The sequence below is a fragment of the Poecilia formosa genome, unplaced genomic scaffold (assembly GCF_000485575.1).
Source record: "Poecilia formosa unplaced genomic scaffold, Poecilia_formosa-5.1.2 Scaffold16, whole genome shotgun sequence".
NCBI lineage: Eukaryota > Metazoa > Chordata > Actinopteri > Cyprinodontiformes > Poeciliidae > Poecilia > Poecilia formosa.
In genome coordinates this window covers 2096426-2122152 of record NW_006799955.1, presented here as the reverse complement: position 1 = coordinate 2122152, position 25727 = coordinate 2096426, and the positions used below count along the sequence as shown (strand labels likewise).

The 25727-nt window shown below is 40.1% G+C and overlaps 1 protein-coding gene across 2 annotated transcripts in view; it reads right to left on the bottom strand.

Moving 5' to 3' along the window:
* myo3b (myosin IIIB) overlaps positions 1-25727 on the bottom strand; it is an 80065-nt gene continuing 54338 nt past the window's right edge. For both annotated transcript variants that reach the window (XM_016668633.1, XM_007546453.2), the window contains 6 exons: positions 22663-22714; positions 21624-21747; positions 10915-11015; positions 10489-10535; positions 9946-10100; positions 1-129 (listed from right to left, as the gene is read on the bottom strand). In XM_016668633.1, the coding sequence (XP_016524119.1) occupies positions 9968-10100; positions 10489-10535; positions 10915-11015; positions 21624-21747; positions 22663-22714 (457 nt within the window). In that variant the 3' untranslated portion in view covers positions 1-129; positions 9946-9967. The remainder of the gene's footprint in view (positions 130-9945; positions 10101-10488; positions 10536-10914; positions 11016-21623; positions 21748-22662; positions 22715-25727) is intronic.

Sequence of the window (25727 nt, the reverse complement as noted above, 5' to 3'; positions counted from 1 at the left end):
GGATTTTTAAAATATTTATTTGGCTCATAAAAAAACAGCAGCACACCTAGAAATAAATAAAAATTTACAGTAAGAGTCGCGTATTCTTCAGATGGGTTGGGTTTTGGTTCTGCTCCAGAACAAGGCAACCTAAAAGAAACAGAAGATAAGAGCGCAGCATCAATATTACTGTTAAACAACACGTGAAAATCATACCACTTGTGACTATTGTTCCCATTCTGCAGCTGCATGGCTCACACTTCTACTTCTGTTCCACAAAGGACCAGTGAGGAAGTGCGAAGATCTTGACAGTTGGAGCAGACTGACAGCCAGGACTTCAGATTTGACAGAGTTGTTGGGCAACGCCACAACACGAACCCTTTTCTAACTTTCCATATTCTCTGGACAGTTGGAGGGGGGGGAAGAAAAAAAAAAAACAGGTTCCACATCTGTCTCATGGAAGAGATTTCAGAGGCTGTGAGAGTGAGTGTGTGGGAGAGACAGAGACGGGGGAGAAGAGGGAGAGAGACGCTCGAGGCTACTGGGTACTTGAGCCGCTATAATGGTGTCTCGTATGAGAAAACATCTGTGAATTTCCTCAGTGATCTACAACAAAGTATAACTCAGAGCAGTCACTCAGCAGACCTTTGAAGTCGCTGTCTGACAGAAAGCTGCCATTGTTCGCAGCCCCCAACACACAGAAACTCCAACTTTGGTCTCACTAATTTTCCCTGCAACACGATACTACTCTTCTGCCGCCCCGGCCCCTCTCTGCTGAACCTATGAAGCCCAGGATCTCGCTGCATAAGAGCAAACAGCAAAGCCATGGCAATGTGCAGCGCCGGCCCCGGGTCACGTAAAGGCGGGACAGGTCATTTTACCTCCTCTCAGCCCACCCTGGCTGCGCTAATCCAGCATTAAAGAGGAAATCTCTGCCCCCTCTGTGATGATGTACAAAGTTCCTGCCTGCAGTGCTCTCTCAGGAAACATTACAATAAAAAGACATCACCTTCAAACTGAGATGTCACAGACGTAACAAGCCTCTGACGTTTTACTTCTCTCAGTGGCTAGGAGCAACAACACATTTTCACTCACGCTGTGTTATATTATTATACAGCACCTCGCAAATGTAACTTTTCCGCATTTTGTCACGTTGCAGCCGCACGATTCTGTGTGCTTCATTGAGATTTCATGAGCTACGCCAACACCAAGTGACGTGATTGCAAAGCGGAAAGGAAAGTGATAAATGCTTCGAAACATTTATTATAAGCACAAATTTGAAAAGTGTGGAATGCTTTCATATTCAACAAAGTACATACTAAAATCTTTTTTTTTCTATGAAGCCCGACAAATTTCCCAGCTTATATTGAAGAAAGATATTCACACAGCATAATGCTGCCACCACCATGTTTCACTGTGGCTATTAAATGTCCAGGATTATGTCTTCAAATAAAGGTCAGGTTTGGATTGAGCAGGACTTATATTTCTAAATAAATTGCAGCTTGGGAAACTGAAATACCTTGGTGGAATGCTACTTGACACACTATTGGTTGGCCTTTGTAAACCAGCCAATCCAGGAGTGCCATTTATTTTCCTGGGCACTGATTGGCTGAACCCCCAAGAACAGTGAGGAGAAAGACTGTAGATGTTAACTTCTGGCGTAGTGCTAAGACTAATTTCAATGTGCGTATTAATGCATGTTTAGGTAAATTCGGCATGTAAATTACTAAAATTATAAGTTCTAAGCTTTTGAAGGGTATTTCAAGTATTTGCTGATTTTAGCCCCTCACAGGCGTCTGAGGTCCACAACTTTTGCAAACTACGGGAAAACAACTTTCATCTTTTTCTGCCTGCACCATGCACGGGAAAACTTAAAAAAAAAAGCTCCAAATGTACAAAAAATAAAATAAAATAAAAAAAAAAATTTCTTTTGACCTTTGCTAATTTTAATTGTTTCTCTGGGGTTTATTTTTTGGGAGGGAACATTTCGAATAACAAAGAAAACAGAAAAAAATCACCAGTCCAATTTATTAAAGGCAAATAAGAGTCCTTAAGAGACAAACACAAAGTGGCCCTGAACAATGTGATTATAGGCCTTAACTAAGTTATGCCTTACAGAGGGCGTTACACTGTGAAGTAATTTCCTTAACATTGCATGTGCATGTCAGTGTATATGTGTATGCAAGCAGATAAAAGAGAGAGGAAAGACACAGAAATCCCTATCAATAGCACTATCTAAATTTCTGTTCATGTGCTGCAGAAAGTTTTGTAGGCCTCACCTTTCTCTCGTTCAAAGAAAATGAATTTCCATTAGCCGTAAGCCATGATCACCAAAGGTAACAGAAATAAAAGCTTCAAATCACTTTGTGTCATGATTTTACATATGAGTTTCTCTATTTGAATTGAATCGCTGAAGTAAAATACATCAAGACAAATTTATTAAGTTGCACCGGTTCATGCGATGAAAGGTGGCTGTAATAAAAACAATGGACAATAAATATAAAATCTGCGCTGCAAAGGAAGGAAGTTTGGTCAAACACCAGGTGAAATTTCCTGCTCCTGCTGGCGGTGGCCAAAAAGTGACAAGCTCTCTGTGATGCGTCCCAAACCGAAACAAGGCCGTGGTAATTCTCACACTGCACCCGGTCCAGCGTTTATTCAGCGGCAGCTGGTCCCACCATCTGGGACAGTAAAGCTGGGGCAAAACAAAACAGGGTCACACCTTCGGCCATGCCAAGTCTGCTTGTGCCCCCACCTCGTGTGCAAACTGAGAGGGGCTCATTTTAATTTCACGCTCTGATTTGTCAAAACCAATTCCAGCACCGGAGGCACAGAGAAAACTTTAAGACAATACATTTCACCGCATCACAGACTCCACATGCTGTTTCTGGTTTTCTGTGCAAACCTTTGTTTCACTGTATACTTTATTATTATTATTATTATTATTATTAAAAAAAAGTGGGAGGAAACTGGTTCCAGGTCTGTTTTACAAATGAAAAGGAGGCTGTAATTCTGACTAAAACATTCAGCCACCTCCAAGACGAGCAGCCGGGAAGCAACTCTTATCCCTGCACGCATGCGTTTTATATTCATGCAAATTTTCACAACAAAACAGCGCATAGAGCATCCTCAACAAACTGCAGGTGAGAGAAAGCTGAAACAAAAGCCACCGTAACCCTAATGGCATCCCTGGTCATTAAGCAGGCTTTGATGTATGTACTCAACAGAGTCTTTTATCTCGTTCTTCCTCCCCTCCTCTTAGTCTTTGTGTCTCAACCAGGCTCAACCAGTTTCTTTATTAATGCCGTCTTTAGGGAATGTCTCTCTTGCTCAGAGCCACCGACATGCGTCTGACATCTGACTGATGTTCATGTATCCATCATTAGGCAGCAAAGTGTCTCAAAGTGCGGCAAATGTTGACTTTGTACTGTTTTTAGCTATTTTCTTGTCCCCTTTAATTGATGTTTGCGAGGTTGGAAAAAAAAGTGTAAAACAGGAACTTGTCCTAATTCTTTGCAATAAATACAAAGTGCCTTGTAAACATATTTACACCTCTTGAACTTTTTCACACTTTGTAGCGTTAAGACCTCAAAGTAGCATGTATTTTATTGGGATTTTAGTGGGAAGACCAACACAAAGTAGCACATAATTGTGAAGTGGAAGGAAAAGGATGCATGGTTCTCAGTTTTTTTTTTTTTTTTTTTTTTTTGTAAATCTGAGAAATGTGGCATACGTTTGTATATTTAGCCCCCTTTACTATGACACCTCCAATTAAAATCCACTACAAGAAATTGACAGACTGGTCAGGGATAAAAATAAAAAGAAGCTTAAAGTAGGTTTGAGATAGGAAATAGAAAATATTTCCTATCCCATCCTCTTTCCACCCATATTTTAAAGAGGATGGGATAAAAGCAAACCTACAAGGACTCGCCTGTCAGTATAAAGCAAAAGCAATTCCTGCAAGGAAGCCTTAAGAATAAAATGAAACTTTTTGTGGAAATAATACATGCAGTGGGAAACTTAACACTGCACTTCATCCTGAACAAACTATTCCCATTGTGATACATGGTGTTGGTAGCACGATGCTCTGGGAATGTTTCTCAAGAGTTGGTGGAACGTGGCAATTATGAAAGAAAAGAGGAGAAGCTGCAGAGGCTTGAGATTGTTGAAACAGTGGTAATGATGATTTCTATCCAGTTTGACTGATTTCACAAAGAAGAACGGGCAAAAATTTAAGATGTTCAAAGCGGGCAGAAACACATCTCCAAAAAATTTATAGGAGAGTGTGGCTCTCAGGAGGGCTAGATACTAACACACCACACTTATCAGATTTAATCAGTAAAAAATGTTGAAAACAATTAATTGTTTTGCTGCCATTTTTATAAGAGACTCTGTGTCGGTCTGTTGCATAAAATAGAAAGAAAATACGCCGAGGTTTATGGTGTAAAACAACAAAATGTGGGAAAAGTTTATGAGGTATGAATACTTCGGCAGGGCGCTGCATGCAATCACGAGAGTGTGAAAAATAATTCCAGCGTGTGAAAAATCAGACACATGTGAGCATGAAAAGCACGTAAACTGGAGGATTGGAGGAGGCTGCACATGAAACTCTCCCTTTGAACTCTGAGTATATAGAAACAGGACAATGTTGGCCTAATCGTGCGCTCTCTTTGAAGTGAGACATCACTATTAGGTGAAAAGGTAAGCATGCTTTTTTAGAAAATAAAAGCTTTTCATCACTTGTGGAGACTGCAGCTTGAGCGATTTCCATAAAATGTGGTTTAAAAAAAAAAAAAAAAAAAAAAAAACCTTGGTGAAGCAGTTTGGATGCATCTTTAATGAACGTGCACACAACCCATGAGGTAAATAGCTAAAATAGCAAAAAATAACACCAGCAGTAATGTTACCCACATTAAAGGAGCCCTATCCCACGCACCAGATGTTGTCAGATTTTAATGAGGCTAAAAACAAGACTGAGCTGGATTTGCAGGAAAGTACCCAAGGAAACACAGGTGCTGGGACTTAAAACACTGGCCGTCCCTCAGCGTCCTGCAGCCTCCAACACCTCTACGGCAACCCGGAGCTTCTGCTCATCGGGTCAGCATTTCATAACATTTGCCTTTTGCAGCACATAATCAGCCATCGGAGGCAATTATGCACACACCTCTGCTCACCTCCTCTCATATGCTAAAGCAGGCAATCAGCCAGGGGAGTTAATTTGGCAGAGAAAAACAGGGGAAAGAAACACCCTCTCTGGCACCATTTGTCACCACAGTCCAACCTTGTTATTCAAACTAGAGAGCCTATTTGAAATTCCTCTCTGTGGTAAAACAGGGCCAAAATAATCAAGGGAGCATGATCACTTAATTGATTCAGTGTACTTTTATGACGCACTACAGGGTGCTGGGGTGACCTATTTCAGACTGCTCTTCGGAGGAACCAACTATCCCAGCAAGAGAGTAATGCACAATGAGGATTTTAATTATTCTGCGATCCTTGGTTAGGACCGGAGGTGAAATGCGTCTGAACTAACTGTGACACCACATTATAACTCTGACAGTATTCTGCTGTACTACGCTTTGAATTCCTGCAGCCTTAAATTTGATGATAAGCCACAAAGACATGAGTTTAATTATGCAGGTTCACATTAAAAAAAAAAAAAGAGACAATTTACAGATCATTAATGTTTGTAAAATTCATTAAATAATGTCTTGGTATGTGTGAGACATCTCTTTAGTAGTCTATTACGCTGTACTTACAATTATGGAGGGGTTTTCATGATTATTCCAATAAAATGTCTCAATTAGTCTCTGTCTAGTTTCAACTAACTTCTTGATATTTATTCAACAAAAGCTGATGTTTAACTTTGTTCATTTGGAGAAGTGCAGTGGATCGTTTAAGATTTGTGGTCAGTAAATTAATAAAATAAAAAAAAGTTTTATTATTACCCTAAATTATGTGATTTTACATGTCTGTTCAACCACAATTCTTTGCTAAGATTTTTTACCACATTGCTGCTGTAATTTAAAGTCATTTTAATAAGGTGATGAAAAAAGTCTGGAGACTTATCTGCCAATTTGGAGCAAAGACTCATGCAGCGCTGCCCTTCACACATTACTACACTCCTACTGTCAGCTGACTTGCACTTTTGATTCCCACACAAGAGAAATTCTCATGGAGTCCTAATTTTAAAATGCTACAATATTTCTTATCCTTTAAGTGTGTGTTTATTCATAAGCTGTTAGTTGTGAGTTAATCTAGTGAAGTCTAAGATGGTCTATGCAGATCGGTGCAGACACACTGCGATATGTTTGAGGCTCTTATTCTGAAGTTAGACAGGATGTAGTTGCTGCGTTGACAAAACTAGCAAATAAAGACATCGTGTTGCCTGAGCAACACTTAGCAACAGAAACACTGAAGATGCCTTTGTTTCGTTAAATACGCCGTGTGGACACATTTTAAAAACTCAATATAAAAAGGGACAAGATGCAAACGATTCGTAGGAACAGCGACATAATACCTCGACTGGCTAACCGCTAGCCATGCTAAAGTTAGTTATTTCATTTTTTTAAAAGGAGTCTGGATTGTAATTGATCATTTTTACTTCAACATCTAAAATTCTTACATTAATCAAACCTAAACTGAACAGTTATGCACTTAACCGGGATTCAGTTTAAGGTGTTATTTTAAAAAGTTAATTTAAGAAGTTTTCAGGCTCTCAGTCGGAAAAACAATGAGACAATACCCTGAAATCTGCTTCCTGTCAGGGGAAGCTGGACACATTAAACTAAGATAAAAGTTGCTGCTATTCACTATTTATTAGCATTTTTGATAGTTTGCATCTGTTTTGAACAATGGGATAAACAGTGCTATAAAATGTGCAATTGAGAACATGTTCTTGTTGCATTTAAATGTGAAAACTGGAAACAAATATAATGCCATTGTCGTGAATTGCTGATATTAGTTGGAACTAAAACAAATGAATACCTCTTTTCCAACTTGAAAACAGAACGTTCTAAAATCAGATGAGATGTTATATTAGCTCTGGATTTCTGGGCAACTTGAATACAACAAAGCTAAACCCGGCTGGATGATTCCACACCACAGACCTTTACAGACTCTGACACTGATCAACGTTTCACACCGATTACAGATTTTTTAACCTTTATTTGTAAAAACAAAAGGATCATTGCAAAAATGCTCCATATGGTATTGTGTATTTATATATGTATTGTTTTGGAAACAGTATGAATTTTATTTTAATTAAAAATAATTGGATTATGTTGCACATTGTAGTTCTACATTTTTTTCCTCCAAACACAGTGAAGCCATGTTATTTCCATTCAATGTTATGATGCTGTGAGAGTCTCATACTAGCTCATGCCCACTTCCTACACTAATATGGGGAATTATTTCTTCTTAAAAGAGATGTAGAAAGCTATGCAAGTTCCCTTTACAAAAATTTGCGGCCGCACAAAACAACAAACAGCACAGTTATGGTTGGCAAATTACAGGGTCACAACCACAAAACTGGTGGAGTCACAACCGACTAACGTCCTAATTTTAACTTGCAGTACGTTTTAACTACTTCCATGCCATTAGACCTTTTAGTTCCCATGGTAAATATAGTTAAATACACATATAGATAGCCTGTAATGTCCTCATGCACCAACCTGCATCCAACCCTCCCAACACTGAACTCTTTGGGCCTCTTTAAACTCACCAGGATTCCTGTAAATCCAACCTAAGTGAAGCCAGTCTCGCTATCAATGCAGAGCTCTAATGTTTTTCCCGCTGAGCATAAGGAGGATGAGATCCTCACTCATACCACCCTACTCTTCCTATTAAGATCAAAATCTCTTCTCAGGCCCTCGGGTGTCAACAAAGGAAGATGCAGTAAATGATATGCAAATTGAAAAGAAAAAAAAAAAAAAGCTCCACAAATCAACTCGCCAGCCCTGCATTTCCGACACTTCACATCTTAAAAGGTTTTTTTTCTGTATTTAGGGTGAAATTCAAAGTGAGGTCGAGCTCAGCCTCTGTGAAGCTCCGTTTGGTGATTCTCTGCTCTCAGACAGCACAAAGCCCCTCTAACTAAAGCCAACTCGCAGAGGGAGAACTCGTCGAAAGAGTTCTGGGTTTTGCAGGGATTTGTCTTTGGATCAGTGTGAGACAGGAGACACGAGGTTTGGAAATAGGTAGATGTTTCAATTTCATGTTAACACTGCTTAGGCTGGAGGCTTGCTGCGGGATGAGGGGCTTCTCGTCGGAAATGTGGAAAAGAGCTGGAAAATGTTTGTTAAAGATGTAAACCACATGGTGTAACTGTTTCAGGGAATGGTTTTACTCACACAGAGGAGGATGTTTTTTTTTTTCATTTTATTTTTTGTACCTCAGATGTTTGGATTTATTTCTCAAATGTTACATATTCATGAATCTATCAAAAAAAAAGTAATAAGAATGTAAACGAATAACAAAGACATTATGAGTTAATTTCAGCCATATGTGGCTCTAGTGCGAGTGTTTTATTATTACAACTGATTTTTAACGTCGTACACTCTTCCAACACCACCACACGATGTTTTCCTTCTGTCTATTATGATTAACATGATCATAAAGGAACGTCTGTGAAGTTTCACAGCAATCTGCCACCTGAGCAAAGCTTTGAACATGTGGCAGAATTTTATCTATTAATAAAAAATAAATCAATTTTATCTTGTTCAGGAAGCAAATAAAGGCAAAGAACAACTTTGCAAGAGTAAATCTCACTATTGTCAAGCTATTTGTTGACACAACCTTTGTAGTAACAGAAAAAAAAAACTCAGTAATGTAGAGCTGTACAGAGAAATCAGCTGGTCGCTGATGGTTAGCTTGACCAGTGACTCCCTGCTCAGATTTATTTTTTGATCCATGAACATGAACAAAAACTGAGCACTAACCGGTCATGCTAGCAACACTTTTCTGAGTAGAAGTGTTTACTGGGGGAAGAAGATTTAAATTAGTGTCAGTATCAGTTTTTAAAATGAAGCTAGATTGAGAACAGAAGACGTAAGAAGAATGTTTTACAGAAAATGTCCTTCATAACATGTGGAAACAACTTCATTCAGGAAGCAAGAGGAGGAGACTTGAAGTAGAAATTGTAAGCTAAATACAGTGAAGATGCTCTGTCAATCTTTCTGAGCCAGTTTTGCCAACTTAGGATGCCTTCACACCAGCCCAGAACTCTAGTTCACTTGCCAAGAAAGTCTGCTTTGTTTTGAGAGGTGTGAAAATGTAGTTGAACTCTGGTGCAGATCAGAAAAGTGAACTCTGGTCTGTCTAAAAACCTGGGTTTCGTTTTGGTTAAAGTGAACTCTGGGGCGGTTCGAATGCATATGTGAATGCAAACAGACTGGAGACCGCTCCAAAAGCAGGAAGTGTACTATAGCGGAGGGCATTCTGGGTAAATACAACCAAAACAGTCCAGCACTAGCTGGAGGAATGGCTTGTAGTGTTTTGCCAAAGACAAAAGAGAAATCCTGCAAGTTGTTATTGTTGTAGACTCCTAAGTGGACCATCTGGGTAAAAACTAAATAAAACTTAAGACGACTAGGAATTATAAAGAAAAAACAAAAAAAGAAAGAAAATAACAGTAAGACACAAAATTATTCATACCCCTGGCACATATGTAAAATATTTTCATTTGACCAGAATTTTTTTTTCTTATAGGAAATGGGGCAGCCATCTACCAATAGAACAAAAGACAATGTACAAGAGCAGTGCATCTGTACAATAATGCCAGAAAAGGTAAGTGAGCTACTCATACAAACTCAGAGCCCTTTGGATTAACAGACCAGAGCACAATGTCTGCACAAGTTGCTTCTCCTGCACCAGTTCTACTTGTTCTTCCCACCAAAGCGCGGCCAACACAGAGCGGTTTTCCTTTGGAGTGTCTGTCTGTCTCTGTGTCTGATGTATCTTTCTTACCGGCTGACACTGACACAGAGCTTCAGCGCTGACTGACGAGGGGCCCGTTGGAAAGGGTGGGAGGGGGTTCAGTCGCGTGCTCTTCCTCAGGGATCGACTCCACGGTTGACAGTAATTTGTAGTACTCATCCTCTCCGTCCAGCACTTTGATTTGACTGTGATGTGTGAGAAGACAGGAGTGAAAAACTTGGATAGAGCGGGCAGTGATGAAGTTTTTCATGATCCGAAGAAAAAGAGGCAATATTTGCAGACGCAGCAGGCGTGTAGTCAGGTGTTTAACTCAAACTGTGTCATTTATAGTGCAAAGTCAGGTCTTTAACAATTAAAATGAACATCCTGACAAAAGCCTAATGTGCACCTCTCCCCCCCAACTCTATAGTGACGCAGAGCTTCCTCCCATAAAAAAACAAACAAACAAAAAAAAAGCGTTATTTTCAGCTCTCCATTTACATTGTAAGAAAACAACTCCATTTCTGGATTTTCCGATCCCACAACGGGCCTGCTCTGTTTAGAGTCGCTGTAAGTAGGAAAGCAGTTATTTACCCAAGTTTTCTCGGCTTCCTCTTGCTCCCCTGGTGATCCAGAGTTCTCTGAGGAAAGGGCCAAGAGCACACAGTCAAAAGATGAGCAGAGAGTCATTAATTTTTAATTCAAAGTGATTTTGTGTTGAATGCGAGCAGATGCTGATAATATCAGAAGTCACAGCATAATTTTTTTTCTGATCAAAGGGCTCAAGTGAGTCTGATGAAGCATGCATCTTGCTCGGCTTTGATAAACCACATCAATTATTCACCGTGAAGGCAGACATCCTGACATGAAAGCAACAGATAAAGAGCATAAGCACATGTTCAAGACAAGAGGCAGAGGAGCGTGGGGGTGGGGCTCCAGGGTCTGGCACAGGTAGGTTTAATTGTATTATCATCTGGAACCAAACTCAGACAAAGGCCTTTATCGGCACTTTGAACTCACATTTAGCTGGTTGTAGTACAGGCTGTCTTCAGGGCTGTTGAGCAGCTTGGGCTGCTGGCCACGACGACGAGAAGTCCTCTGCTGCGGCTTCGTCACTGAACCTGAAACAGAGGGAGAAAATGAGGGCAGCCATCCAAGCAGGCTCAACAACAACAACAACAACAACAACAAGAAGCACCGGCACGATACCAACGATGACGACAGCAGCAGTAAGCACAATCTGCCCTCGACTCTTTTAATCTGCGTGACTGAAAAAGCAAGTGAAATGCTTTAAAATTCACTAAAATGCAATCACGTAATTTCATTGATGAGATGACTCAATAACAGCTTAATTTTACAAAGATCCACACGTATAAATCACTCAGAATTATATCTCTCCTAACAGGTGCACAGCAGGATGTGTTGGTGTTTCTCGTGCTGCTGCAGAGGAAGCATTCAGAGGCGAAACTCTGCGGCACAGACCAATCAGAGCAGACTTGTCGTAAAAACGAATTCACTAGGTGCCAATTATAAAGCAAACACAAATAATGTTACAAAAGTTGTAACAACTCTGACAAAAATTAATACAGAGGTTTAGTCCCTTAGAAAAGTATTCCTAACTTTATTTATATATATAAATTTCTTTTTTTTTTTTTTTTTAATTTTGTCTCATTATAGTCACAAACTTTGGAGTGTTTTAGGAAATATGACATGCCTATAGTTTATATGCATATATATTCAAATAAAAATCTAAACCAATTGCATGTTTTTGTACTGTCTTTACTCTGATACCCTGAATGAAATCCTAGTTACATTTAGAAGCAACAAAACTGAAATATAGAGTTCAGATGCATATAATTTGAATTCAGTATAAATCCCTCTGTGTTATGAAGGTCATAAATGTTTGTTAGAGAACATTGGCGAACAAAAAGCATCACAAAGACCAAGGAAGGGAAAGCTCCATCTAATCAATCATTACATCAAAATGGAAAGAGCGTGGCAGTCCACATAAACTGACTGTAACTCTGGAGGAGCTGCAGCTCAGGTGGGAAGCTCGGTCAACAAGACGTCTATAGGTCTGATCTACAAATCTGGTCTTTTCTGGAGTCGTGACAGGATTTGTTGAAAGAAAGCCATGAAGATGTTCTCACCAGATGATGCTGCATTTTAATGTTCAGGGCTTCAGTTAAGCTACAGATTGTTTATACCCCTGGTAGATTTAGATTTAAAACCTATTTTCATTTAACCAAGAACTATTTAACTAGAAACTGAGTCTGCATGTCACCCTGAACACACACCATCCTCATCTCCATTACATGATTAAGCCAATAATGCTTTCTATAAAAGCATTTTTTTTCATTTAATTGAGCATACTGATAAAAAGTAATCTATTTTTAACACACTCACCATTTCTTTCATTAATGAGGTTAACAATGATGTCCTGTAATTGCAGTGCAAGTTGTTGTATTTAATGAGGCTTGCTGAGAGTTGTCAGGCTTTAATTGTTTAGTCCAGAAGCCGAAGTTTAAATGTACAAATAAAGAGCTGAAAGTCGTACGCAAAATGAGCTTCTGTAATTAACTATTTGCCATAGGGAGCCTTGGTATACACATTTAAACACATGTTCAAAATTCACCCAAAGTGTCATATGCTGGCCATCGGAGACAAGCAACCGGCATCCTCTGTGCTAAAACGGGAATTTAATATGGATAGATGGTTGGATGCACTGATGGATGGACGATTTTGATGATGGCTTTCCACCCTCGCCCAACTTTGATTAAAAAAAAAATCCACACATTACAAAATCCGAGACACGAGACAGCATCTATATTTAGTGCCCGATAACGTTTCATCTCCCTTTGGTTTTGGTGGAGACACGACGTTTCTTCATCATCTCCTTCCAACTCACCATGTCTACCTTGACTAAAGCAGCATTTGCTCTTTCCATCTTAACACTACTTTGTGCTCACTTTGAACAGACCTCATCACATCTCAATCCTGCACATCAAAGAGCAGCGTCCCCCCCCATCCCCCTCCAATCTTCCCTCGGCTTTCTTGATGTTATTCAGACCTGCACGAGTTTACTAAAGTCACACTTAGCAAAAGTTCCTGTCAGTTCTGAGATATTGGCTAACTTCTACCGTGAATCTTATCTATCTGTGCCTCGGAGGCGCTAACTGCCCACTGTGTGAATCCTTGTTACCCACGAGTATTTGAGGATACTTAAAGAATTTTCATAAATGCAAGGGGGAATAAAATGCTTTGGGGGTGGAAAGGGGTTTATCCCTCTTAAAAATGCATTGGGGTGCATCAATAGCACCTTCTGTGACTTGCCAAAGTATTCACACACCTCAACTTTTTCACATTTAGTCATGCTACAACCAAAAACTTCTTTAATCTTCTCTAGCAAACTCACCAATTAGCTATATTTATCCACAGGCACAAGCTATACAGGCAACATGAGTAGGTAGATGGTTGCGGTAGATTTTATTTGGTGGCATCTGTATAAAAGGGGCTGAATTCAAAACCATGCATTGTTCCCCTTCTGTTTAGCAATTACATGACACATTGTGGTGGTCTGTCTTATAAAATGCCAATAAGACACATTAATGTTTGTTATTGTAATAAACCACAAATGTGAACATGTCAGAGGGGTGTGAATACCTTTGCAAGACTCTGATTATTTAAATCTAATTTAAAAATAAATCAGTTTTTGATCTTTTTATGATACAATAAGAACTGGTTAAAATAAATGTAAATGTTAATACATGTAATATTATAATAACCATTAAATTCAGGCTCTGACATCTTCATTATGAAACCCAACACCTGGACACGCATCCGTCTCAGGAGCTCAGTGGCTCTCAGCATGTTGTTGAGATAAAATGTTTGTGCAACTAAATATTTCCCAGTCAATAATGTGAATGTCATTGCTGGCAACAGTCAACCCTGCTGTTTACCTCATCATTTTTGCAGTTTTAATGGTCTAATGTTCAGTTCCATATTAGCAGGTCTGAACATGGCTGACCTGGATTTAATGGAGGTCTGGGCGCCTCGAGTCCCTTCGTTGCCTCAAAGGTGACCATGCTGATGGAGTTGGTTTTATACTGGCTAATAAATACAAAGTCATTACCCGCCAATGTCACCGTTACTTAATTTGAGTCATGGTTGTGGTGCAGCAAACCTCCCACAATGAAACAGAGGGCTTCTCTGTTGGAAATGCATCAGACCTACATCTAAGCTTGGAGATTCCTTTTTTTTCTCCAGCTATCATGGCCAACTGGATTTCACGGTGCTTATAGTTCTGAAAATAAAAATAATACAGTGCCAGATCTAATATCTGACCACTGAAATCCAACACCAGTGTCAAACAGAGGACTGAAAAACACATTGGCATAAGGGCACCACTGAAAGTCAGTGAAAGTGACTGTGAACGCGCAACGTCTGGACAAACTGCTGATGGGGGAAGGTTGTAAATACAGACTTATGGTTTTGTTGGGTTAAGCTTCAGTCTGTTTGTTGGTTTATCTTTTATTTTCTTTCTTATTCTTGTTGTTAAACCATCAACTTGACTAGAAGCACAGATGATAGGAGCCTAATGGTGAAATCTGGAATCTTTCCAGGATCTTTAATATATACATTCCCCATTCTAACTAACATTTTACATCAGTTTCTGAAAGACAAATTAGCTTGATGACAACTGATTCTAATTGCTTCTGCGCTTTTTACATGAGCATATTTAAAATGTGCATTTTCTCCAGGTTCTCTGGATAGTTTGCAGCCACTTATGTAGAAAAGTACTGTAATTCATACCACAGCGGAAAAATACTTAAAAAAAAAAAAAAAAAACACCATTAGATGATTTAATAAAAATATGCTCCTCTACTGGATTTCCATCTGCCAATCAGGTCCGAAGTTCAGCCTCACTATTTATCCGCTCTGACCTGCAGCGATTAGAGCGCGCTGCAGATCAGAGGACGGGTCAAGCCTCCCATCTCTCTGCCTCTGTTTGGGAAATCGCTGCCATTTGATCCAGGCCAGCCCCAGAGGAATGCTGCTCCTGCAGATATATTTCAGGCCGGGAGGCTGCCAACAGGCCTCTGGCATCGGAGTCCCGCTTGGACATTGGCAGGCGGAGAAAGGAAGGGGTCAGGCGGTGGCTTGCGTCGGGGGTTTGCTAAATGATGGTGGGTAATATCTGCTGTTTTGGGTGGGAAGGAATAATAGTCAGCTGGGAATACAGAGGCAGAGCATTTCATGCAGTATTGATTTCTCCATATCAAAAGAAAGCCAAGCAGAGTTTGCTCCTCGCAGTGAGAGACTTACATATTCTACATGTTTGCTCCTTGAGATAAAAAAAGGGGCTGAGATTATTTTTGTGATAGGTGCCGCTTTCATTTTCAAAGAGCAGCAGATGAGCTCTGTTACATCTCCAAATACCACTTTGAAATCTCTTGAAAAAACCAGAATGTTTCTCAGAAACAACATAAAAGAGACGCTGAAAGGGGTTTTTTAGTGGAATAAATTAGAGATATATCGATTTACTTCAAATATCACGTGCTGCAATCACCTGACTATTCCCAGACAACCCATTTGGGCTTTGTTTATTCAGATGGAGAGAGCAGAGGCACCAAAAGGCATGGTTTATAAGGAAAAATCATCAGCAAAGGCCTTTGATGTCTAAATGAAGCATGTGCAACCCAGACCCCTCTCTTTACCTCAGCCTCTTCGCACACATGCACAGAAACACGCGCACAAAACCAGACACAAATGCAGACGGCAGTCTGCACAGATATCAGAACCTGAAGAGGATTTCCAGAACTTCTCGAGGAAGGATTTTGTCATTTTGCACGTTGCTCCTAAAGCACCGACTCATGTGCTTTAAATTAGAGGACAAGCTGATCAAATGTAGCAGATATTGCCGAAAGAGGGCACTTCCTGCATCTGTTTTCACTAACGCAAGCAGAGGATGTTGTTACTTACAAGCAATTTTTCACACCGAAATCAATCATCTGGCTTGACAGGGGATTTTTTTTTTCTTTTTTTTGGAACTTGGACTTCAGGAAAAATGTTCTGAACTTTGCTAAAGTGGATCATTTGTCAGATTTTTTAACAGAAGCAATTTATAACTGTGGCACAGAATCTGTGAAATAAAGTAAGTTAGCAGTGAGGAGACATGAACAAGTAAAACAAGCCAAAAACAGTTAATTTATGGAAACTAAGGTCATTTCTTTTTGTCTCCGGACTGGATGAATATCCAGTTATTAACGTTGCAGCTACAAATATGCAAAAAAAAAAAAAAAAACCTAACAGGTTTTTGGTTTGGATAAGGACTTAATATAATGCATTGCAAACAGATGCATAGATGTTTAAGTTTTTCACATTTTGTCACGTTGCAACCACAAGCTCTGGAGTATTTTATTAGGATCTTACATGACAGACCCACACAAAATAGCCATTTCACTGTACAGAAGAAGATATTGAAGGTTTGCATATTCTTCTTTAGTAAATAAAGATCTAAAAAGTGTGCTGGTGTTGTGTAAACCCTCAATCAATCACCCCTTGGTTCAATACTTCTGGAGGTCACATGTTCTCATTCAGAATTGCATTTAGCTTCATTCATCTTCTGACCAGCTTCCCAGTCCAAGCTGACAAAAAAAAACAAAAAAAAAAAAAAACAAGACATTCCCACAGCGTGATGCTACCACCACCATGTTTCACCCTGGTGACGTGTGTGGAGTTAGTTTTCTGCCACAAGTAGAGTTTTAGACATAGGCAAAGAAAGAAAGAAACAAAAATCACATTTTAGTCTGACTAATAGCTGTGTGTGAACATATTCGTCCACCTGAGCTTTGGATCTCTGCAGCTCTCCCAGATTCCACGGGATACTTGGCTGTGGGACTAACATGTCTCGGCAGGTTTGCGGTTCTGCCATTCTCTTTCCATTTCTGCATGGTGGACTTGAACAGTGCTCTCTTGAAGTTTGCAACTGTAACAAAATATGGAAAAGTTCAAGGTTTTTGAATATGTTAGCTAAGCGCCGTACACTAAATCATGAGAAAAATTAAAGAGCATCAAGAGCATAATTTCTGCACCTTGCTTTTATGTCTGGGGAGATTATTCTGCTGGAATTGTGATGATGAGTAGTTTGGAAGTACATCCTGTTAACTACTCCCACTGACATTAAGAGGATTACGTAGGTAGCGTCAGACAGAGGCAACTCCTTCCGTTAAGTTGAGTCTTTCCTATCCCCTCCAAATCTCCGCTGCCGCTACGTCGAGCCTGTAATTTGCCTAAAACTCAAGGCATCCGGCAGAGACGCGGCGATACGCGGAGACAGTTAGATGAATCAAAAGGCTGAGAGACAGCAAGAGGGTGGGAGAGTATTTGTCTAGAGAACACGGAGAGGGTGGATCATTTGTCTGACAGATGCGTGTTGATACAGTGATGCTGCTGCCGCCGCCGCTGCTGCTGCTGCTGATTTGGAAGTGGTGGAAGTTTGTGGAGCAGCACCTGGTGGCTGTTACCCTTGTGGGACGACATGTGGGAAGTTGAGGGAGGGAAGGAAAACAAGATGTGGTTTCGAGTGTGACCTCGGTGTGGGTAAAAGCTGCAGCTCTGAAGCGCAGAAAGAGCTCAGGGCGACACACAAAATCAATTCTTATTGACTTGAACCGTGTTATACACAGAGGGGGGGACATAAGAATAACTCTAAAAGTCGAACTTCCGACGTATTCCTCTCCTTTGTTGAACAACCAGGTTAACCACTTTCCAAGGCACAGAAGTAATTGGGCTCTGTGTTGTGGCTCCACTTTATCTGCCTCTCTCTTGACACGAATGTTTACCACAACTATAATCTGCAGAAAGCCTGTTAACATAAGTAGCTCGGCTTTCATAAATCATAAAGTCAGCTCTGACTGATCCTCGGCACCATCCTGTTTACCACGCTGAGCAGCATAAGCAGCACTCTGATCATATCTGCCACTTGCTAGCAGAAAGCTTTCTTTCTCCGCACGCCTCTGTGACTCATTTTCCCAACGTGCTGTGTTAATATTCAGGCGGCTGACAGGTGACGAAGGAAGGCGTCGTCTCATATGTGCGGCTTACATGACAACATGCTGTATGTGTGGCGTTTTTACTGACAAAACACGGGAAATCAAAGGTTAGTGTTGCCTGGAGTACAAACTGCTTTAATGCTGTTTTTCTGCCATAAAATACAGATGAGCATTTATCTAAAAAAAAAAAAAGTGGGAGCGGCTGATTAGCTTGGTGTCAGGTTTAAAAGAAACAAATCTAACCCAACTTAGTTGGATCACACGGAAACGACCCGACGTCCGTCAGGTCACGCCCCCCCGCCCCCCACTCCCTCAGCCCACTCTGTGTTTTAGCATCATGGAGGCGGCTTGCAGAGTGTGTGCGGGTGCACGTGTCTGGAGGGGTGGAGTAATTCGATTTCCACGGCTAATTTTCTGTTTCTCTCCACTGGTGTCCCGAAACAGTGCGGGTCGAGCTGCAGCCCGACGCGATCACCAGAGGCGACAGCAGGATGAGACGCAGGAAGGAGCCCTGCTCTCCAAACATCTGGCAGGGGGCAAGGCTTACCCGACTCGCTCAGAGGCCTCTCAGATCAGCGGGGGATCAAAGTGTGCCCCGGGTGCCTGAGCCACCGTGGCCTCCCTCAACATATTCAAATGGGGTTTCCTGAAGACGCCACAAGCAGACCTCAGAATGTAAACGAGGCGGTAAAAGGGGCAACAGTGAATGCCTCGAAATCTGCGCACCCTTTGCGCAAAAAACAGAGTTAGTTGAAGAAGTCCAGGAGATCTAAATAAATCGGAACAGGCAAAAATGGTTTCCATGCCTTAAATTCGTATTTCTTTATACCAAAAGAACGGCAACAGTGGCAGACGTAGTGGAAAATGTTTGGAGGATGACAGTGGGAGAGAAGTATCCCATTAGGTCTGAACTGAAACCTCAAACCCCCCCAAGATAAATCAGGAGGGGTTACAAGATCACAAAATATCAGTCTTTACCACACGGCCTTTGTAACTTGAAGCCTAAAGGAGTTTAGCTTTCAAAGTCTTTTATTAAATGAAGCAATCAATCTTCTTTAATCTGTCTCTTTGAATAAACTTTTTATCCAGAGAAGTTAATTTACTTAAAAATGTGGATTTTGATTGGCATGATTGGAGAGAACATTCTTATTTAGTTTGTGAAGAATTTTCATTTTATTTTGCATTATTTTAGCTTTATTTTAGGAAAAAAAAAACAATATAGCCAATATATACACCCACATAAGCCCTTAATTTGTTTTAGATGTGACCCAGATGTAAATTACTTAATGACCTACAAATGAACAGCAGAAGAGACTCGCATCAAAGCTCTTGGCTGAGGAACATTTGTAGCATAAATATGCTTAACCAGAACCATTTTTGTTTTTTAGTTTATTTTTTCAAACACCACCCAAAACCCCCCATTTGTTGACCTCTGACCCCTTTAGTAGATACACCAAACTGGTGACCAACTGGTAAGAAACAAACAAACAAAAAAAAAATCTGATTATTTTCAGATAAGTAAATGCACCATACCTTGAGAAGGTCCCAGCAACTCTCTTCACTGCAGAAGTTGCTACTGCATGACAATGTCTCAAACCTAGATTTTTTTCTAACATAAAGTTAGAGAAAGCCCAATAGGTGCAAGAAACTACTTAAACTTGAACTGTGTTTCCTACGGAGGAATAATGGTCGTTCACAGTTTGGCCCAGTTGCAATCAGACATGCCTACTGACTTGTTTCAAAAAATAACCAGTGACAATTTTTCTGGTGTTATTGGAGACTTTTAAAGGCTGATGGGGAAGCATGAGTAATTCTTACTCTTAATAGGCTGCAGGAGGTGCAGGGAGAATTGGATCTGTGAATTCACAAAATATTTGACAGAAAAACACTAATTTGCATTAATAAGGTAGTTTTTACTCATTTTTGTCAATCCTACAGATTTGGCTGCAGATACAACCACATAATAAATGTGTAGACAATGATGTCATTTACTGAGATGTTGGCTACTTATTCTGGCTGCTATCATATATTTTCCTTTTATATATCAGATGAGTAAATTCAGTGCAGTTTTCTTTCCCTTGTCACCATGCGATTTGCTCAGAAGGAGGAGTTGTTAAGTTAATGATGCAAAACAATCACAAACGAGCAATAAAAACCTGTTGGTTGTGTGAAGCACCTAACAAAATGTAACTAAATAAAATGAATTGTTGGTCAGATAAGTAAAATGCACCATACCTTGAGAATAGTGCATTCTCAAGGTATGGTGAATGCATCATATCTGGATGCTTTAGGATGTCACTTTGTCACAGAACATAATTAAATGTATAGCACTGTGACGTTGCAATTTACAGTTAGTTGAGCTAATAGTGCTAACTGCTAATGTTTTAAAGGATTAAAAGCCCGTTTTACACCGACTGCCCTCTCACACAGTGTGACATCGCCTCTGCTACTCGTGCAAATAAATGATGACTGCAAAGGGCAGGAAGCCCAGGAGGTTGTTTGAGTGATGCAAATGAAAGTTTTCATTAATGCCTAAAATCTGTATGTCCAGGTTAAAACTTTACAAAAGCTGGACATCGAAAATAAGCCTAAAATATTTCATTAGTGGATGTCTACTAAAATTATTCAGTCACTAGAGCAAGTCATAGAATAGATATGTGGCTTTTTAAGTGTGAAAATAAACATCCTGCACCATCCTCCTAAGTTTCAAATTTAAAAAGGGAAAGAAGAAAAACAAGAGCTGCAATTAAGCTGTTTCTTCAGAAACGTGTGTCTTCTGACAGAAGGCTCCAGGGCCAAAGACACATTTCAGCAAAAAGCCGTGTTTTCCCTCCATAATCACTCTGACTCCATACATTCATCAAACGCCGCCTCCCTGAGCAGCCATGAAGCCTGCAAGCGGGGGTCACCTGTACGCAGCATTACCGAATTAGCCGATATCTAACCCAGACCTGCTGCGGCGCGCTGACACTAATCCTGGGCCCGCTGGAGAGCCCTGTCTGTGTTACATTATCATGTCTAATCCCCGTAATCTCTCAGCTGCACCGCTAAACGCTGTTCCACCTCGGCCCTCTCACTCCGTACCCCTCTAACAGCCTTAATGAAGAGCCGGGCCCTATTACCGAGGCTGCCCATACAGTGGTGGGCTGGGCGAGGGCCGTAATCGGAGGCCCCCCGCGCAGCCACCCACTCAGCCCTTCCAGGCAGCAGGAATTAATGTAATTCATCGCCTGGGGCAAAAAGCAAACCAAACATATGTTCAACAAATCAGGGTTTGTGTATTTTCTTGTCACCGTCACTGTGCAGGTCTATTAGAGTCGCTGATGAGATCCAAAGCGAAGAGCCCGCCACGTGGGAAAATCAAAGCTTTTGAAGTTCTGGTGCCACTTTCAAAGCACTCCTCCCCCCCAAACCCCTTCCACTTGCCACAAGAAGCTGGTGATGAGCTGACCCTGGTTATTAAAATACCGCAGAATTGATCACTCATAAAAGCAGGTCTCTCTCTTTTTTTTCTGCTGTCAACAAAAATGGCAGTGGGGGGCGGGGGGAAGTTGGATAGGATGAAAAGGTTGAAAGGGCTCCCATATTAAAAATGGCACTTTATCCATTAAAGCGGGATTTCTACTGTCTCTTTGTGTAATTACCTGCACCCACCAGCTCTGCGCGCGGGCTTACCTTGTTTACACTGCACGTCTTGCAGCCTGGCTGTCTCGCTGCAAGGCTTCGTTACACCGTCTTCTCCTCTGCTTTTGTCTCTCTTGATGTCTTTCACTTGTCTGTCTTGGCTGTCAGGGCCAACCTTGAAAGAGGAGGCGTAAACACACCCAGAAGAGCAATGTCAATGAAAGCACCACACGAATACATACAAGTTAAAGCAAGCCTTCTAATGTGTTGTTTTTTTTTTCTTCTTCAAATTAGTCATGTAGATGTTGCATTCATTTATTTACAATTTACAATTTGGCACTCATATAACTGAGACCCATTAATGTGCTTTGCAATGTTAATCAAATGCTAATGCAATTGCATATCCCCCTTTTTACTGGTCCTACCTCCTAGCAAACAAGCAGCACACTGACTTAATTGTGAGGGGGGGGAACAGCACAGACTTCCTCTCATATTTAATTTTATCTTTGAATAAAAGAGCTATAGGAAAGTATTAATCTGCTTAACATTTCTAAGTACATCCTCCAAAGGATTTTGCTTTTTTAAATCTTACATATGCTCAGCAGAGTTACTGGCAAAAACTGTACATTTTCCTCATTTCATCCTTTCAACATCAAATGGTGAGCAGCAAAAATTGGATCAGACTTCAAAGCCTGCGATGTGCTCCAAGTCACGGAGTGGCTCTTCTATTTCACATATTGAATCCGAGCAGGATATCAAAGTGCTACCAAAGAACCTCAGGTCTTTACTAAAAAAGGGGTCTAACATCTGTAGAAAGAGGAGCGCAAAGACAAATCACCTCGGGGGAAGAGCGAGCATTTATTCTCAGCCGTGAATTTCCAGCCTTTTGATTCTCCCCGTTCCTGTACCACCCTGTCTTCTCCGCTGAGACGGAGGTTGGAGCAAGAGAACTCTTTTGTCTCAAGGACTCGAAAAATTTCCCAAAGAATAATCTGGGTTAAAGCTGCTTTGTAGACAAGAAGCCTTTTTTTTTCTCTCTTTTTTTTTTTTTAAAGGGAAACAAAATGCTTATTGATGTTCTGTGACTTACATTTCCTTCATGTAAGTCATCTGGATGAGCCTCTTCTGTCTTTGGGCTGCACCTGTAGAAGTAAACATTTATCAGTTAAAAACAAAATAACAATAGATATTATATAGCTGCACCGGGTGTGGGAGTTAAAAGTTTGTTAGATGATGAATGATTAGAGCATTTAGGCACTTTGCCAAATCATACGGTACATTCTGTACATTGCTATTCTATGCTTTTGCTCAGATGACTAAGTTAAAGTTTAATTTTTTTAATGTAATATTGGTAAAACATTCAATTTTAGTTAGAATTGTCACAAAATGATCATTTTAAGTAAAAAAAAAAACAGTTTCCCAATATTAGCACACAGTTTTGTAGAAATAACACGATCAAACTGATTTTATTCAAAACAGAGAAACAATTTTTGCTGCATCTAAAATAATGCAAAACATTGATTAATATTGTCATAATAATGCTGTCTATATTATATTATCTTACTATTTTGACGTTGAAGTTAAGATTTACACCACAGATCTAGAGCGGACAGGTGATGATTTATTGATCCGTTTCTCAATCCAAGTTAAAGATTGAGAAACGGATCACAAGTAACAAGATACACTTAAAGACAGTGTCAGCAGCAGGTTATTTTTATAGATTAGTGTTTTACTTTACTTGCATAGAAGTGGAAGACTATAAAGTGTAGAATAAACAAAAGCTGAATTTAGTGCAAGTTTCTAAGGAAACTTTGTTATTCATTTTAGTTGTTCTGCTATTTTTATAGTAACAGTTAATTTAACCAGATGGTATTAACAGGGTAATATAAGATAGAGTACATAACCTCACCAAACTTTGGTTAGCAGTTCTTCTATGGGGGGATTTTTATGCCATAATCCAAGAGCACACATGTTCAGTCTGAAAGCTGGATTTCATGGCAGAAAAATCCCCCCAAACTGGTCAGCCTTAGATAGCTAAATGGACAAGATGTCTGTGGACATCCAGGGTTTGGAACGCTATTAAAAAGTCCAGATTTGTTCATTTTCTATCAACATTTAAGCTCAAATTACTTTACCCGAGTGCTGATTTTATTTATTACCTTTCAGGTGAATTATTTTAGAAAGAGACAGAGTACCCCAACTCTTAAATTCTCTGCAATACTTTTCTTTCTGCAACAACATCAGGAAATCGCGAAAAGATCTTGAGTTTATGTTTTTATACATGTTATGCAATTTGCTGAATATGAATGGGAATATCTGGGAACGTCTGTCTGAGCACGATCACTTGTGCTGCATTATTCACAAAAACAAACACAGAAGAGCCCACGTGTGCGCACACAACAAAACATGTCAGCAGCAGCCATGCTCCGAGTCTGGAGGAATGAGATCTCCTCCAGTTTGGAGCCTGGTGATGCTATTTGGATGCAAAACACCGAGCTGAAGCCTGGCGGAGGAGAGGGGAATCAAAAGGGAGAAGAACAGCGTGTAGGTGAGAATATAGATCTTACAGGAAGAAAAAATGGGCCAGATCATGTCAAAATAAATATATATGGAGAGATTCCAACACTGATTAAACAGAATTGTTAAGTGGAGGTTTGAAGTTTTTCTCACCGAGGAATATGATTGTAAACATGGAGAGGAAAATCCCCAATGAGGCACGGCTCAGTTCGAGTATATAACAAGCACAACATTTTCAGATGTGTAAATCTAGTATTTTGGAGCTGAAATCTGGAGATGAGTGTTGACCACAAAATTCAAACATTTGAATGAGGCTTTTTTGCTGTTGTGAATTAGCTTAGCATTTGATGTGTTATAGCGTATTTAATGGAAAGCTACTGTAGGAAACATTTCCGGGGGATTTGTGATAATTGATAAAACCCAGAGCTCAAAGTCTATCGTCTATTTGATGCTGTTCAGTCAGTGGCTGCTCTCATGCCTCACGCATACTTTCTTAATGACTGGCCTGCCCATGTGCTGAATAAACACAAAGCCCCCAGCTCGTACATCTGGAGACCAGTGCAGCGCCCAGCCCTATTTGTGGTCAGACAAGTGTGCTATCTTGGTGGAAAGTTATTTATTACATTTATAAAACGGTGAAAGGCGGCGCACGAGGAGGAGCTTTCTTCTCTGGGGTGAAACAGCAACACGCTCCACGGTAAAAGTAGCCCTTCCAGGAGTGTTGAAAATGAATGACAGGTTTAGGATGCAGGACTTTAAACTCAGTTCAAATCGAGTTCGGCTTTATTTATGTAATGTAATCTCACGGCACTTTACAAGACAAACAAGGTCTAATTCATATGCAGCTCCATAAACTCCAATTGGTTTGAATTTAAATCAGATGAATCCAGTTCATTTCAATCCAGTCAAGCCACATGGTCACATTCAGACTCAATTACAGTCCAAACGTATACATACCAGAAAAATCTAATTTGCTTCATCTTTTAATCCATATCAGTAAAAAGTTGTTCATCCAAGTAAGTTGAGCCAATTACTTTAGAGAGAAATCGCTCCATTTTAACAGGAAGGAACCTCCAGCAGAACCAAAACGCATAAATTGTGCAATATCAATAAACATGAGAGATGCCATAATGTTGGTAAAAATCGCAATGACAATATGACTTGAACTATATGAATGAATACTTTACTTGAACTTTGGGTGAGTAGTAGTGAGTCTATCCAGATAAATGGAAACATGTGAAATTCATCGTTTCCATCCCAACAACATGGGATTGTTGACAACTTACTTTTTGGCAATGTAATATCAGGCAATAATATTAATAACAATAACAATACCACCGCTTTTGAAGGCTTTGCCAGAACATCTTATTACTTGCTCTCACAAAACATTTTTTAAATCAGGATGGCATATTTCTCCTATCGAGTTTCGGCATGAATTTGACACCATAAACAAATATATAAACAAATATCACCAAATATATTACTGGTATGGCAACCATAAATGGATGGTACAAATGTGGCTAATAATTTCCAAGAAATTCCTTATATTAATATGGAGTATAATTATAAAGTGACTGTGGTTGAGTTAATAAGTTAGTAGCATGAATAGCTCTGTTACGGGATTTCCAAAATTAACTT